Below are 17,327 nucleotides of genomic sequence, written 5' to 3'. Positions count from 1 at the left end.
GTACTTATCCCATTTTAGTAGTTTCCAGATATACAGATCAAGGTTCTGATATTTAACTGAAAATTAAATCTAACTTGTTAGGATCTAGCAATTGCTATATTCAAAGCTTACAATACTTTCTAACCCAGATTCCAGCCTTCTCTGGTTTAATTTACCTAATGCTCCTTCTATCACTCCATTTGTTAGATGGGACATCACTTTCTCCCCAGTCGTGCTGAGATTGGCTGCCCGCAAAATGTTTTACCATTAAAACACTGACTTTTGTGTTCAGATTTCGAAGTGCTTAAAAACATGTACCTTGCAGTAACATTTTTAAGGAAGTTAACCAATCAACCAAGACAATCCGATTTCAAATGTTTACATATCTTAAAACCCTCTAAATATCAAAGAACTGCCAAAATTCAAGACCTACCCGCAGCTCTTAAACTTCAGTGTGTTCAAGAATTACCTGGAGCGCTGGTAAAACTTGCGCAGATTCCAGGTTCTTGCCCCAAGACAGTCTAATTCAGTGCAACTGGGATGGGGCCTGAAAAAACTGTACAGTTAACCAGCATCCCCAGGTGATTCTGATGCAGATGTTCTGTAGATCTCAGTTCACGAAATACTGACCTCACCCCTGGCCCAGGGGCCACTACAGGGTTGCGTTTAAAGGGAAAGGTAGAAATGTCTTTGCGAAGTCCTTTTCCCAAACGGTTGTCAACCCAGCAGAGATACGGAGTGACTCATCAAAGAAGTAAAAGGGGAGGGAGTCCTTGCAACACGAATGAAGTTCGAAAACAAGAACAGAGGGAAAGTGATGTTTCTTCCCCACCTTTGCGCTCTATTCTCTCAGCATCCCCCAGACACCTTCAAGGATGCTGCTTTGGCCTGCGAACAGGGATAAAGGCCTGTCGCTGGCCCGGGGGATGGGAACGCGGCCCCGCGCTCGCTCCCGGGTCACCGGTGGTCCTTCCTCCGAGAGAGGCCACCGCCTACAGGGGACCCGGACCCCGGATCCTCCGCGGCACACGTGCCGTAAACAAGTGGCCTCCCGGGTCGCCGGTGCCGGCGCTCAGCCTGAGCCGCTCACCTGCCGCGCGGCCGTAGCTCGGCCTCGTCGTCGGGATCCGGGTCCCGGGGCTCCTGCTCAACCGCGGCCGCCGGCACTGCCTCGGCGTCCTCCACCGTCACTTCGGCCGTGGCCACGGCCCCCGCCGCCGGCACCCGCGCTGCAGAAGTGGGGGCGGCCGCCGCGCCTAGGCCGAACGCCGCCTCCGCCTTGGGCGCGGGGAGGTCGGGGGCGCGCCCTGCGGCCACCTTGCTCGCCGCCAGCCCCAGCAACAGCGGCAGCAGCAGCGTCCGCGCGAGCCGCCCCGGGAGGGTGGCGCGCTCCATCAGCGGCCCGCCCCGCTTACGGGCATGGAGGTGCAGCCGCCGGCGTCTGCCTCTCCCGCCACTGGAAGCGCCCGACCGGGACCACAACGCGCCAGGCACCCCGCCGCCGCCCCGACGGCCCGGACAGCCGAGCGGAGATCCACCGGCCACGTCTTAGCCCGGCCTCCGCCACCGCCACCTGAGTGACAGCCTCCCTCAGTCATCGCCCATTGAACAAACTTTCCGCGCGTCTCCCCGCTGATTGGCCGCAGCCACCGCCACTCTGGAGCTGCAGGCAGGTCCTCTTGGAGAAGGTGGACTTTCCCCGGATGTCAACATCAAGCCGACCAATCAAATCGTACTGCTCTCTCCCGAGGCCCGGCCCCCTTCCGGACGCGGTTACCAATGAGAAACGCCCCTCCCCGCAAACTTCTCACCTGATTGGTAGGCCCCGCAGCACCCGGAATACATTTCCCCGGAGCAGATTGGCCAGCGCTGAGGTGGCCTCGCCCCCTCGAAATGAGGCGCTGGAGAAGACGTGCAGATCATTGGTAGAAGTCGATGCTCCTCCAGAGGTCTGAGGTAACTTCTTCCTGATTGGTTGGAAGCGGCACTTAATACGTGGCCGATTCTGACTGTGGAGGGGATGGTCCCAAGTGAAATCTATCTCGAGTGGGAGGCGAGTCCCCGGTGGCGGGGAGGCGGCCGACCTTAAAGGAGCTGCCGCTGTGGTTCTTCTAGAGCCTGGCCTGTGTGGAAAGGCAAAAGCGAAGCAGGGAAGATAAGTGACTGTACGGGACGTGTTGGTCCCCAGAAGTGGAAGGGACAGGGCAGGCTCCTCCGGAGGGTATCCTGCCTGTGGCCACGATGATGCTCATAATTACAGCCTGCTAGAGATGCTGGTGACCCACAGAGGAGCCAGTCTACCTGACACGCCCCCTTCCTCGTTCTAAAGGGGAAGGAGCCCAGGCCCAGTGCACTGCCCCCTAATTTGTCTAAAGTCACATACCTAGTATTTACAGAACTGTGACTTCATCCGAGCTTTCGGACCCTGGTCTGACATGCTTTGTGCCTCACTCCAGGGCTCTGACGAAGAAAGAGAAAACCGCAGAAGCCCAAACTGCAGAAAATTTGAACGTCCAACTAAGTCATTGGAACTTTTCCTACAGCAGCCAAAGAGACCCTGAACATTTTTTGAGCAGATGGATGAGACGGTAAAATGTGTCCATCTGCAGTGTATCCAAAAGAATACCGTCAAAGATGAGGAAGCTAGCTGGGAGGCTCCTGCCTCCTCAAAACTGAAAATGTTTTTTAAAGACATTGGCATATAAACATGCTCTAATGTCCTCCCTCCAAAAGCAAAACAAACAGCCCCACTTCCTCCTCCACCTCCTGCCACATTTTCCAGCTCTTCAGTACATCAAAGCTCTCCAGTGTTCTATCTCCTTGTCTTCAATTTCTCTTCCCTCCCTCTCAAACACACTACAGTCAAGCTTTCAAGCTCACAGTTCTACCAAGACTGCTCTCACTTTAGCCATCGCTAAAAAGACAATTCTGTCTTCACCTTATCAGCTATATTTAACCCAGTCATTCAGTCTTTCTTGTATAAAACGCTTTTCACTGGTTTCCCAGCCCCACAGGCCAGCCAGGTCATAACCCTCATTAGGTGTCGTTTTACTTGAATCACTTTAAGGGCCTTATCTCCAAATACAGTTAGGTTCAGAGGTACTGGAGGCAAGGACTTTATAGGAATTTGGAAATGGGGGGCAAGGGGGTGGATACACAGTTCAGCACCTTACACCCAGATACCTTCACTTCTTTCAAGACTCTGTTACCTTCCCAGTGCAGCCTCTCCTGCCCACCATTTTTAAAATTGAAACCTTCCCACAGATCACTTCCTAAACTCCCCCCTGCCCTGCCCTGCTTTATTTCTCTCCTTAGACCTTAAATACTGTAATAAATGTATTTGTTTTGCTTATTGTCTGTCTCCTCCTTCCACTCCTATATAAGTTCTTTTTTTTTTTTGAAGATTTTATTTATTTATTCATGAGAATGAGAGAGATATAGGTAGAGGGAGAAGCAGGGTCCATGCAGGGAACCCGATGTGGGACTCAGTACCATGGGAATAAGGATGTGAATAAAAGAGGCATGGTCTCTGCCCTTCTGAAGCTTAACATTTCTTTAGTTAAAGAGACTGACACTACTTTAATAATCACATATATATTTATATTATGAAAACAAAGATAAGTGCCATGAGGAAAAGTCACAGAGAGAAGAGCACAGTGGCGGAAAATGCCAGTAAGGACAGTCAAAGTTTACACTCAGAAAAAAACATGTGAATATTTCCATTTAGGAAAAAGAAGAGTCATAGTCATAAATCATGGTCAGCTGACTGGGAAAATAACTTGGAGAAGACAAAACCTGTCAGTTTGGGAACAGCATGGAGAGTCATGGTGGCTGCATGGGACCCCTAGACTATGAATGTGAGTTCCATAGGGAAGTGTAAAAGTAGTTGAGACTAGGCAGGATAGCTGATCAATGACCCTGAGCCAGAAAAAAAAACTACTGCTTAGGTATCTGAGCCAGGGTTGCTCAGTTTAGAATTGAGATTCTAAAACTGAGCATGGTCTGGAAGGTGAGCAAAAGAGGTCAGTGATTTAGAATCATGGGCTCAGTCTATTAGCAGAGAAAGTCTGTACCGGGTGCTGCCTGAATTTGCCCTCTGCCAAGAGCTTTCCTAAAATCCCCATGAAGGGGCCTCTGCTTACCTTTCATAGGCCAAGACCATGTCAAATAATCATCCAGAACTAAATAATCATCCAGAACTAAAAAGGAAGCATACTGCTATTGTGAACAAAACTAGGGTTCTGCTGGTGAGGATGAAGGAGAGAATTTGTAATCTACACTATTGCAATTTAATATGTGTACCTATAGAAAGTGCCTGCTTGGATAAGTTTCAACAAATGTATATACCAGCCAAGATCTCTTGGCTGATCGTATATACCAGCCTTGAATCTCCTTACAGGTCCTTCTTCCACCCCAGGCTCTGGGTAATCATCAATTTGTCTTCTGCCACAACAGATTTTCTAGAATTTTTTTTAAGATTTTATTTATTTATTCATGAGAGACAGAGAGAGAGAGGCAGTGACACAGGCAGAGGGAGAAGCAGGCTCCATGCAGGGAGCCTGACGCAGGACTCCATCCCAGGTCTCCAGGATGCAGGACTCCATCCCAGGTCTCCAGGACCACACCCTGGGCCAAAGGCAGTGCCAAACCTCTGAGCCACCCGGGCTGCCCAGATTTTCTAGAATTTTTAATGTAATTATATGGTATATACTCTCTTTTTGTCTGGTTTCTTTTGCTCAATATAAGTTTTAAAATTATATTTTATGTTCCTGTATGTAGCAATACTTTCTTCATTTTTATTGCTGCATTGTATTCCATTGCAAATCAGTGTACATTGAGATATTTCCAATTTGGGGCTATTCAAGATAAAGCTGCTATGAACCTACATGTACAAGTCTCTGTGTAGATGTGAGCTTTTATTTCTCTTGAGTAAATCCCCAGAAATGAAATTATTGGCTCATGTGGTTGATATATTTTAACTTTATATGAATTTGCCAAAAAGTATTCGTGCTCTGGCTAGGTCAGTTAATCCCCAGGTGAAGGGTGTGAGAGTATAAATTTCTGTTATTTTAAGCCATTGCATTTGGGGGTGGTTTTTTACACAGCATTATTATGGCAATAGTCAACAGATACAGCACCGTATATTTCACTGTGTGGCAAACTCTGTTGGGTGCCTACCCATATAAATTCTTCCCTTTGTAGATGCTTTAGATAACAATCTCACTAAAGAAAATATATAAATGTCCAATAAGCCTAACGGTGTTCCAAGGTGGTTTCATTTTACACTGGTACCAGTGGCATATGAGAGTTCCAGTTGTTCCACATCCTCAACAACCTTTGTATTGTTAGTCTTTTAATTTTTGCTTTTCTAGTGAGTGTGCAGTGGTATTTCACTGTGGTTTTGGTTTGCATTTACCTGATGACTAATGATTTTGAGATTCTTTTGATGTGCTTGTGTAACATTTATACTATATGGAACTCATACCCTTCATCTTGGCGGGGGTGGGGGAGGGGGTTGATCTAGCCAGAACAAGTCTTTTTTTTTTTTTTTTTTTCAGAGACAGAGAAAAGAGAATGTGAGAGAGCAAGAGCATGAGGTGGTGGGGAGCATGAGGTGGTGGGAGCATGAGGGGCAGAGGGAGAGAGAAAAAGAAAATCTTTTTTAAAAGATTATTTATTTATTTATTTATTTATTTATTTATTTATTTATTTATTTATAGAGCAAGCAGGAGGAGGGGCAGAGAAAGAGTGAGAAAGTCTCAAGCAGACTCCACATTCAGTGCAGAGCCTGACCTGGGGCTTGATCCCATGATCCTTAGATCATGACCTGAGCCAAAAGCAAGAATGGGACACTTAGCTAACTGTGCCACCTGCAGAGCACATCTTTCTTATGGCAATGGCAGAAACACAAGAGAAATGAGTGGAAATTCACAGGGCCTCTTAAAACTGGATCCAGAAGCGCAGTACTGTCACCTTCACTCACATGCCATTGGCCAAGGCGAGCATATGACCAGGCCCAACATGAATGAAGCTGGAAAATATGCCTTGCCTCTAGTGAAACTGCAAAGCCACATGACAAAGGACATAGGTCTAGGATTTCAGAGAGAAAAAACTCCAGTCTAACACAAGTGCTATGAGAATAATCAATTATATCTGTGCCTGAGTCTAGCATGAACAATTGTTTCAAAGTTGTATACACAATGAGATCATTCCATGTCTACTAGAACAGCTCTTTGAACAAAAAGTAGCAAGTGCTGGCAAGGATGTGGAACAGTTAGAAGGCATATATCGTTGGTCTGAAGGCAAAATGGTAAAACTATTTTGGAAACACTTTGGCTGCTTTTTATACAATTAGACATACACCTATCATATGAGCTTACAATCCCATTCCTAGTTTTTTACCCAAGAGAAATCAAAACATATCTTCATACAAAGATCTATATGTTTATAGCAGCTTTCCTAATAATTGCCCAAACCGAAAACACTGATATCTATCAACTAGTGAATGGATAAACAAATTGCAGTATAGCCATGTGATGGAATACTACTTAGCAATAAAGAAGAACACCACACATGCATATTTTCAAACCTCTGCTTTTTTTTATGGTGAAAAAAATTAGATTTATAGCCGGCTGGAATCAGTTTTTTTTTTAAGATTTTATTTATTTATTCATGAGAGACGCAGAGAGAGAGGCAGAGAAACAGACAGAGGGAGAAGCAGGTTCCATGCAGGGAGCCCAATGCGGGACCCAATCCCAGGAGGCCAGGATCACGCCCCGGGCCAAAGGCAGGCACTAAACCACCAAGCCACCCAGGGATCCCCTGGAATCAGTATAGATGATCCCAATTTTGTTGGCAACATCCAAAGCATCATAGTCAGGAGCCAGTCGAATGTATGCTTTCTTCTCTCCATCGGGCCTGATCAAGGTGTTGACCTTGGCCACATCAATGTCATAGAGCTTCTTCATAGCCTGTTTGATCTGGTGCTTATTGGCCTTGACATCCACAATGAACACAAGTGTGTAGTCTTCTATTTTCTTCATGGCTGACTCAGTAGTCAGGGGGAACTTGATGATGGCATAGTGATCAAGCTTGTTTCTCGTGGGGGCGCTCTTTCGAGGATATTTGGGCTGCCTTCAGAGCCACAGGGTCTTGCCTGGGTCGTCGGAATGTACATGACATATGTTATCATCTTATTTTTCTGACTGTGCACGCCTTTCAACACTGCTTTCTTAGCTTTCAAAGCCTTTGCTTTGACTGGGAGGGGCAGGGGCTTCCTTCTTCGTCTTCATGCCATCTTTGTGAAAGGGCCAAACCTCTGCTTTTATATTTCTGCTAACATCTCTGTAGCCCAAGTATGCCACACAACCAAGTCCAAAGTGAAAGGGCAGGGAAACAGCCATTACACCAAGAGGCCATGGCTACAGTGGGATGTGAGTGTTTTATTATTTTTTAAAATTTATTTGAGAGTGAGAGAGTATGAGCGGGCAGGGGTGGGGGGTTGGGAGGGGTAGGAGCAGACTCCCTGCTGAGTGGGAACTGATGTGGGGCTCTATCCCAGGACCCTGGGATCATGACTTGAGCCAAAGGCAGCCCCTTAACTGACTGAGCCACTTAGGCACCCCTACAGTGGTGATGTGTGTTATTATCACAAGGGAGAGAGATTTGTGACCATACTTTATTCCACCACACCCATTATGAGTATTTGTTCCCTTATCTGAGTGACTTAGTCTAAAGAAATGCCTTGAGGCTTCACCAGGATAGTAACTGATAATTATCAACTTCTGAATTTACATAGTTTGGTCTTGTCCTGGACAGGTATAGATGATTCTTTCTGGTCCCGGTGGAGATCTCTCTAAAAGTCGGATCTTTGGCATGTATGCATAAGTGCAGAAACGAATCCCTATGTATATACCCACACATGCAAATATACATGGACTGACTGTGTGCATGTGTTCTGGTCCAGTTATACATGGCCTTCCTCCAAAAGAAGTTGAGTCTCAAGAGATTTTCAGAGGCAGAACTTTTGAGTAGAAAAGGATTTTTCCTAACTGCTTTATAAATTGCAAAGAATTCTATTTCATAATTGTATCAAGATTTTACATTATGCTGAGAAATATCAGTGCCTTTTCTTCAGTCTTACCTTTTCAAGATCAAACTCATGTGAGCCTGCCAGGAATAGGAAAGCAGCCAACATTCCCTTAAATGCACGAAGACCCTTGCATTGGAAAATTCTTACTCAAGGGCTACATTGCTTTTATTTTCTATCTGAAGGAAAAGGAGGGGGTAGTTTTGTTCTTCCAGTTGTATGTAATTCTTGCATTTCAGGGCAAAATATAAACATTAATCAGCACTAATTTTGGAATGCCAAGTAACTTGCTGTGTGCTCTGGGACAATCTGCTTCTTCCTGAATCTCATAGTGTCTTCTGTGGTAATTTGCACCAGGCATTCCTTGGTCACTTGTGTCAGGGGCTCTCTTTGGTTACTTAGTTCCATTTTTCTTTCTTTATTTTTTAAATATTTATTTATTTATTTGAGACAAACAGAAAAAGAGAGCATGAACAGAGGGGAGGGACAAAGGGAGAGGGAGAAGCAGACTCCCCACTGAGCAGGGAGCCAGCACAGGGCTTGATCCCAGGACCCTGAAATCAGGACCTGAACAGAAGGCAGACGCCTAACAGACTGAGCCACTCAGGCATCCAAGTTCCATTTTTTTTTCTTTTTAAAGATTTTATGTATTTATTCATGAGAGATACAGAGAGAGAGGCAGAGACATAGGCAGAGGGAGAGCCAGGCTCTCTCCGTGAGGGAGCCTCATGTGGGACTCGATCCCAGGACCCCAGGTTTACTACCTGAGCAGAAGGCAGAGGCTCAACCACTGAGCTACCCAGTCATGCCTCCAGTTCCATGTTTCATATAAAAAATCTAAACAACCAGGTAGCAATAAGTAAACATAAATGCAAAGTATCACTTTATATCACTAATCATAGATAAAATTATTTCTCTCATGGGATCACCAATATATTCTTAAAATGGTCAACACGTACAGAATAAAATATTTTAAATTTGTGTTTTTATTTAGGTGATAATTTTTTTAAAAGATGTATTTTATTTATTTTAGAGGGGAGGGGAGCGGAGGGACACAGGCACTCTTATGACCCTGAGGTCACAACCTGAGCAGAACCAAGAGTTGGATGCTGAACTGACCACACCACCCAGGTGCCCTGATAATTAAAAAAAAAAAAAATTTAAATATAATTATTGGCTCATCTGGCTAAACCTCTTCAACATTTTGGGCCTAGGCTTGCATTTGTGTTTATTGAATTAGCACCAAGTAATACTATTTTAATTCTCATAAGCAACAGAGAAAAAATAAGCTACATATTTATATATGAAAGATTCATTCCTGTCAAATAAAAAACAAAAGACACAGTGTCTCTGAGAGCAAGGGTTCTACATAGTTCAAATAAAGAAAAGGGTTGGGAGAATCAAATCCTTACACCACACATAATTTTATAAGGGATCCAGACTGAAAACTGTATCTTAGCTGTCAATATTTGAGAAACTACTTCTAGCTCTGATGTAAGAGCTGGTTTTAGACCAAATATCTCACCAAAAATGATGGTAAATTAGATTTTTTTTTAAAAAACAAAACTTTAAACATATCAGAAAGCAACCACGACATCTAGGACACAATGGGCTATGAATAGGAAAGAAAGAATATAAAAGGAGATCAGGGTAACATTCTCCATCATTTCCCACCTAAGATATTTGCTGAATTATAAGCAAAAAAGTACAGGGCCTTAAAAAAAAATGCAGGTCCTAGAGCCCAAGCAAAGAGGTGCCTCCTAAGGGAGATTTTAGGAGTCTCGGGGCTACCAGAACAATATATGGAGTTCAGGGCTAGCAAGACAGCCAGGATTGGAAGGGCTCCAATCCCAGAGAAAAGAGAATTGTTGAAAAGTGAACTGATATTCCAGCTCCTTTTCCCACCAAGGTATTTGCTGATTCCTTAGCCAGGCACCACCAAGTGTATAAGAGATTAGAAGCCTAAGCAGAAAGAACAGAAAGAAGCAGATAACAGGTTGGCAAGTGAAACAGTTTCATTGGGCTGGAGACTCAAAAAGTGGAAATCAAGTCCCAGCAAGGAGTTGGAGCTCTGAAAAACACCTCCAGTTGAGACTCTGGACATACTATGAATGGAAATAAGGACAAAGTGGAAATAAATTTACCTCAAATAGCCTCAAAATACCATATACCTTAATTGGGTTAGGGTGACCTGCCCCTACTCTTTCTGCTAGAAGAAAGTTAAATTATCTCTGGAGAAGGAAAGCATTATTTAGAGCCTCCATAATTATTTATATACAGTGCTTAGCATTTGAACAAAAATCTACAAGTTATATCAATAAATAGAACCAAGTGACAGAAAATCAGAAGAAAAACACAGAAATAGATCAGATCCACAGGAAATTGAGATATTGATGATGTCAGATACAGGCTATAAAATAATTATGATTAATATCCTAAGTGCATTTGCTTCCTCTATGTCATTTCATGGTTTGATAAATAGTTCATTTCTTTTTTAGCACTGAGTAATACTCCTTGTCTGGATGGACCTCAGTTTATTTATCCATTCACCTATTGAAAAACATCTTGGTTGCACCCAGGTTTTGGCAATCATGAATAAAGCTGCTATTAACATGCATGTGCAAGTTTTTGTGTGGACATAAGTTTTGTAGTTCATTGGGTAAAAGGTAAGAGTTTATTTAGTTTTGTAAGAAGTCAACTGTCTTCCAAAGTGGCTATACTGTTTTGCATTCTCACCAGCAATGATTTAGTTTCTGTTGTTCCACATTCTTGCCAGAATTTGGTATTGTCAGTGTTTTGGATGTTAGCTGTTGTAATAGATGTGTAGTGTATCTTTGTTTAATTTGCATTTCCTTAATGACACATAGTTTGAGCATGTTTTTCTATGCTTACTTGCTATCTATATATCTTCTTTAGTGAAGTGTTTGTTCAGGTCTTTTGTGGGTTTTTGTTTTATTTTTACTGAATTGTTCTTTTTCTTATTTTTGAGGTTTAAGAGTTCTTTGTGTATTTTGGATAACAGTCCTTTATCAGAAGTGTCTTTCACAAGTATTTTCTCCCAGTCTGTGAGGAAGTCAACTTTAAGATAAGAACGATTACTGGAAATATAGGGGGACATTACTAATCATAAATGGGTTAATCACTCTCCTTCTCCCAACATGGTAGCTCCAGCCAAAAAAAAAAAAAAAAAAAAAAAAGAATATGAAGGGGAAGACTATCTTCCTAACATACTTTCTGGCTGAGGATGGGAGAATTGATAGAGGAAGCATCTGTGTCCCTAAACCAGTCAGCTGGGCTGATGAAACAGATAACCTGGAAGATGTTTCAGCCACTTGGCACAGTACTGATGACTATGTGTATAGGACTCCTCCAATTGACCATTCTATCCTGCCTACTGCTCCGTGGGCTGCTCAGAAACCCAATATCAAGCAGACCCATCTTCCCAAATTGCCACCCACACTGCTTTTCTAGGGAATGTGCCCTGTGCTGTGACAGAAGACTCTGTGAGGAATTCTTTGAAGGATTAAATATCAGTGCAGTACATTTACCATGTGAACCCAGCAACCCAGAAAGGTTGAAAGATTTGGTTTATGCTAAGTTTGCGGACCTGAGTTTGAAGTCCTTTGCTTAGTGCCCTAAGCCTCAAATGAAGAGTCTCTAGGCAACAGGAGAATCTGAGTGGATCTTGCTTGTCAAACACAGAACAAAAGCAGGAATGATCATTCCTCTGGTGGAGATAGAAATCAGAATTCTGACAAAACAGATACACACTGGAGGGCCCATCTTGCGACAGATAGCTTTGATGACTATCTGCCTAGAAGAGGCAATGATAGCTTTGGAGACAAAGGCAAGATTGTTATGATTCCAGCCAATATCATAATGGGCATTAGGATGTGGTATCATGATGGCCCACACCAGGATATGGATTGATATGGGGGTTCTGATCACTATGATGACTGAAGCAGCAGAGACTATGACAGAGGCTATGATTCCAGGATAGGCAGTGGCATTTGGTAGTGGGTACTATAGGGATGATGTCTATAGAGGAGGGAAGGGACTGCTATGAAGACAGATATGACAGAAGAGATGATTGGTCATGGAACTCCAGAGATGATTACGCTCAGGATGATTATAGGCATGATGATAGAGATGCCCCCAACCAACCAAGTCTGAAACCTTGGAGTACTTACAACAAGAATGATTCCTCTGCTAGCACCTCACAGCCCATTCGAACTGCCTGTCTATGGAGGGACAAAGCTTGTTGACCCAGGTGCTAGAGAAGAAGTAGGGGAGCAGCTACAGAAGGAGCAGAAGAAAGAAGGAACAGAAAAGTGTCAGCTGGATGCGCAAAACTATAATGTCAGCCTCAGGAGAGATTCCAAGCCGGCAAAATGAAGAAACTCAAGAAAGGGAATGGTTAAAGACAGGAAGTGAGTCATCACAGACTGAGACCTCAGCCCCATCTGGCAGAAGTGCACCAAGGAGAGAGCATGAGAAGTCTCTAGAAAATGAAACACTCCATTAAGAGGAAGATTGTCACTCTCCAACTTCTAAACTTCCCAAACCTGAACAGCCTCTAAAGGTAATACCAGCCCCTCCACCAAAGCCAAATATTTGGGTGCACTGAAGTTCTAGCCCTCCTGTTGGATCTCAGAGCTCAGACACAGAGCAGCAACTCCACTCTACAAGGTCTGGGGTAGTTCCTGTTCAACTATCTGAGAAAGGACCATCATAGAAAGACGAAAATAAAGTATGTGGGATGAATGTCCCGAAAGGTCAAAGTGGGAACTCTAGCTGGGGTTCAGGAGATGAGGGAAAAAGACTACTGAAAGGAGTCACATAGGAAAGATGGCAAAAAAGTTCAAGTCCTCCAATCTGTACCTGAGCCAAAGAAACTTAAGAAAATCTGGCCTACAAGTTCCATTCTGCAAGCAAGTATGCTGCTTTCTCTGTTGATGGTGGAGATGAGAATGAGGGAGAAGATTACATGGAATAGATCTCTACATCCTGTGCTCCCTCCTAGTCTCTCACAACCCTGGAACATTCGAGAGCAAAGCAAGCCTCTATACAGAAAAGATAAAATAAAACTCACCATCTCCTAGGGAGAAAAAAAGAAAGGGGATCAATCTACTAGGATGATTTAATAGTTCGGAAATGGGGGATTTTCTGGAACTTGTTTTAAAGCAGAAAGTCCTGTGCACACTGGGATATGTTTGTCACCATTTAATTAATTAGCAATATAGTGGCAAAAGGCCAGGGAACCTGGGTGTCAAGCTAGGTGAAGTCTTCCTTGCAGTCTCTGGTTTGCTGCGTCTCCCACCCTTCCACCAACACACCGGCAACTCCTCTCACCCTGCCTAGTAACCCAGTTACAGCTCTGGTGCGCCTGCCTGTGCCTTCCTTCTGTGGCCACATGGCCAGTACATCTACCATCCTGGCAGTCAGACTCTATCTTTCTCAATGATTTTGTATTTAAAAGAGGGAAAAAATACAGCCTTTTCCTGCTTAAAAGGGGGGATGTGAAAGAAAGAAAGAAATATACATATTTCTATATCTTTGCCTCTATATCTCTGGAAGAGGAAAATAGAGTTGCTCTGGTAAAACAAACAGGGTGCGCGATCCTGGAGACCCGGGATCGAATCCCACATCGGGCTCCTGGTGCATGGAGCCTGCTTCTCCCTCTGCCTGTGTCTCTGCCTCTCTCTCTCTCTCTCTCTCTCTCTCTCTCTCTCTCTGTGTGTGTGTGACTATCATAAATAAATAAAAATTAAAAAAAAAAGAAACAGGGTGGCCAAGGCACAAGGGTGAGAGGATAGGAGGGAGACTTTTCCCTTTTTTATCAGCTTTATTAAGATACAATTCATATACCATTCACCAGTTTAAAGTGTACAATTCAATGGTTTCTAATATATTGACAGATATGTGCCACTAGGAAGCTTTTAAATATTAAGAAGTCTTTTGTTTGTGTCTTTGGATCAGGAACCATAATAGTATATCAATAACTACCACTGAAATTAATTATTAGTTATTATTAGTAAGCAGTTATTACTAATTATTAATTAGTTATTATTAGTTATTAATTAGTAAAAAAAGGTCTATATTACCCTTGGGTTCTGTGCCAAGCATGGATCCTGCTTGAGATTTTCTGGGGTAGCTCATAAACTGACTTCAGTATTTTCTCCTTGTTTCATACATTCATTCAATTTTCAACACATATTTTAAATTTCTAGGCTGTGGCTAGAAATCCCATAGGCACTGAGATTTCATACTAAGACAGAAAGTAATCTTGTTCTCAGGAACATGCAGTGTTCATTTAATATGTTCCTAGCAAAATTGGTATCCCTATAGAGGAACAGCTGATTAATATCCCCTTCTGCATTCTGAGCCTCTCAATAGTTGGAGACACACGTTTGGTGCTTATGGGATACATGCAATAAAAAATGAAATAGAGTGCAAGGCATAACCCAAACAGAAGGATCTCTCAATATTTTAATGAAAATATTAGACGGGTAACTTTTGTTGCCAGCAATTAGAGAATGGAGGGAAGCTTCTCTAAAGACTAAGATCCAGGTCTTCCCACCCCTTGCCTCTCCAGGGACCTACCTCTTGCTGAGCATTGTTTTCAGAATAGCACTTGGTACTGTTTCAGGTACATTTTCAGGTGCTTGTCACCAGGTGTTTATGGGCAGCCTGGGTGGCTCAGTGGTTTAGCACCGCCTTCAGCCCAGGGCGTGATCCTAGAGACCCTGGATCAAGTCCCACGTTGGGCTCCCTGCATGGAGCCTGCTTCTCCCTCTGCCTGTGTCTCTGCCTCTGTGTGTGTGTGTGTTTCTCATGAATAAATAAACAAAATCTATCTATCTATCTATCTATCTATCTATCTATCTATCTATCTATCTATAAAAGGTGTTTATGTTCGTCTTCAGTGTTCTTTCTTAATTCACTCTGATTTACTACAATGAATCTATATTACATGGGTGGTTTTGTTTTTGTTTTTTTGGGTTTTTTTTGTTTTTTGTTTTTTTTTTTTTAGAGAGAGAGAGAAGCTGGGCAGTGAGCAGAGGGAAAGGGAAAGAGAATCTCAAGCAGAATCCATGCTTGGTACAGACAGAACCCAACATGGAGCTTGATCTCACAACCCTGAGATTATGACCTGAGCCAAAATCAAGAGTCAGACACTTAACCAACTGAGCCACCCAGGCGCCCCTACCTGTGTATTTTTTAAGTTAAAAATAAGTTAAAACTTAAGACCTCCTACAAGAAGCCTTCCCTGACTCCTCCCTCACCTCCCCATGATAGGTTTTGTTCTCTTAGTGTCCATAAAACTGATACTCACCTCTAGCACAGAACTTACTATAAGTACCGTATAAATATTAAAAGGTATTTTTAATCACCTGGTTAATTACCTAGGTCCCCTTTAGACTGTGATTTCCTAAGGGTAAGTGCTGTGCCTTTCATAACTGAGTCTCTAGGGTCTTGCATGGAGACTGGTACACAGAAGCTTTCATATTTCTACCTTCCCTAAGTATCCTGCTTTTCACACCCAACTCAGTCAACAACTAACTCCACACTTATTCTCAAACAGCCCAAAGAAGACTTCTTCTCTTCAATAGGCTGACATGTCTTACTAAGCCCTGAGTACCCAACCATGAGTGATGAATATGAGAAAATAAGGATTCCAGATGGACTTGATGGGCACACCTATCTCAGGAATGCTAGAAGTTAAGGCAGCTCCCCAGACATGTGATTTAGGTGAGAACTATATTCATTCATATATTCATACTTATGGAATGAAAGGTAAAGAAAGGGAAGGGGATGGCGAGTTAGGGACTGGAACTAGATCTCGAGACAAGATATAAATTGGGGGCTGGAAAGGCAAGGAAGGCACGAATTTCTGCTTTGGAAGATAACTTGATGGAGGACAGATAGCATCATACAAACATTGAACTTACACAAATTCAATTAGGTATACTTGGCAGAAAGGGAGGCGGGAAGAGGGAAAGTACAAAAGGGGGAGGGGAAGAAAAAAGATACAAGAGAAATAATCAATTAAATAATACAGGTTTTTATTTTTTAAAAAGATTTATTTATTTATTTGAGAGAGAAAAAGAGAGAGCTGAGGGGGGTGAGGCACAGAGGGAGAGGGAAAGAAATCCTGAAGCCGACTCCCCCTGAGCGCAGAGCACAATTGTAGGGCTCCATCCCAGAACCCTGATATCAGATAACCTGAGCTAATGAAGAGTCAGACACTTATAAGCTACCCACATGCCTCAATAATAAGGATTTTTATGTTTTTTTTTAAATGTACAGGTGATTTTACACATTTCACACAGTGTTGTTCCTAAAGAGCTTGAGAAGGGAGAAGTGACATCGACTCTACCTTTAGTGTGCAGGGATTCAACTTTAACCACTTGGATTATTAGAAGAGCTTAGAAAAAATACAGATGCCTGGATCCTACCCTCAGAAAATCTGGTATAATTAATTGGTCAGAGGTGCAGCCTGGGCTTCAGGTTAAGAGCTCCCAAGTGATTTTTTTTTCCAATTAAAAAAATTGAGGTAAAATACACATAACATAAAATTTACAATCTTAACCACTTTTAAGGCTATAGTTCAGTGGTATTCAATATATTCATAATGTTGTGCAAAATCATCACCACCATCCATCTCTAAAATTCTTTTCATCTGTAAAACTAAAAATCTATACCCATGAAACGACAACTCTCACCCTTTACCCCAGCCCCAGGAAACCATCATTCTACTTCCTGTCTCTACGATTTTGAATCTTCTAAGTACCTCATTTAAGTAGAATAACTTGTCTTTTATTACTGGCTTTTTTTTTTTTAAGATTTTGTTTATTTATTCATGAGAGACCCAGAGAAAGAGGCAGAGACATAGGCAGAGGGAGAAGCGGGCTCCATGCAGGAAGCCTAATGCGGGACTCAATCCCAGGACTCCAGGATCATGTCCTGAGCCAAAGGCAGACTCTCAACCGCTAAGCCACCCAGGAAATCCCTGGCTTATTTCAATTAGCATAATATCCTCAAGGTTCATCCATGTGGTTAGCATGTGCCAGAATCCTTTTCTTTCTTAAGGCTGAATAATGCTCCATTATATGTATATAACATATTTTGCTTATCCAGTCATCTGTCATTGGACACTTGGGTTGCTTTCACATTTTAGCTATAGTGAATAATGCTTCTATGAACCTGGGTGTACTAAAATCTCTTTGAGACCCTGCTTCCAGTTCTCTCTTTAGGA

General features: G+C 43.0%; 1 protein-coding gene and 1 pseudogene across 1 annotated transcript in view; one reads left to right on the top strand and one right to left on the bottom strand.

Annotated features, from left to right (window-relative positions):
- EIF2AK3 (eukaryotic translation initiation factor 2 alpha kinase 3) overlaps window positions 1–1,583 on the bottom strand; it is a 65,234-nt gene extending 63,651 nt beyond the window's left edge. Inside the window, exon 1 of the mRNA XM_055327555.1 lies at window positions 1,070–1,583. Within this exon, the coding sequence (XP_055183530.1) occupies window positions 1,070–1,374 (305 nt within the window). The 5' untranslated portion in view covers window positions 1,375–1,583. The remainder of the gene's footprint in view (window positions 1–1,069) is intronic.
- A 99-nt stretch (window positions 1,584–1,682) lies between these two features.
- Window positions 1,683–13,064, top strand: LOC129510877 (eukaryotic translation initiation factor 4B-like; annotated as a pseudogene).
- The last annotated feature ends 4,263 nt before the right edge of the window (window positions 13,065–17,327 follow it).

This window comes from Nyctereutes procyonoides, unplaced genomic scaffold (assembly GCF_905146905.1).
Source record: "Nyctereutes procyonoides isolate TBG_1078 unplaced genomic scaffold, NYPRO_anot_genome, whole genome shotgun sequence".
NCBI classification, from domain to species: domain Eukaryota; kingdom Metazoa; phylum Chordata; class Mammalia; order Carnivora; family Canidae; genus Nyctereutes; species Nyctereutes procyonoides.
The sequence above is the reverse complement of the archived record's forward strand: the minus strand, read 5'-3'. Positions and strand labels throughout refer to the sequence as shown.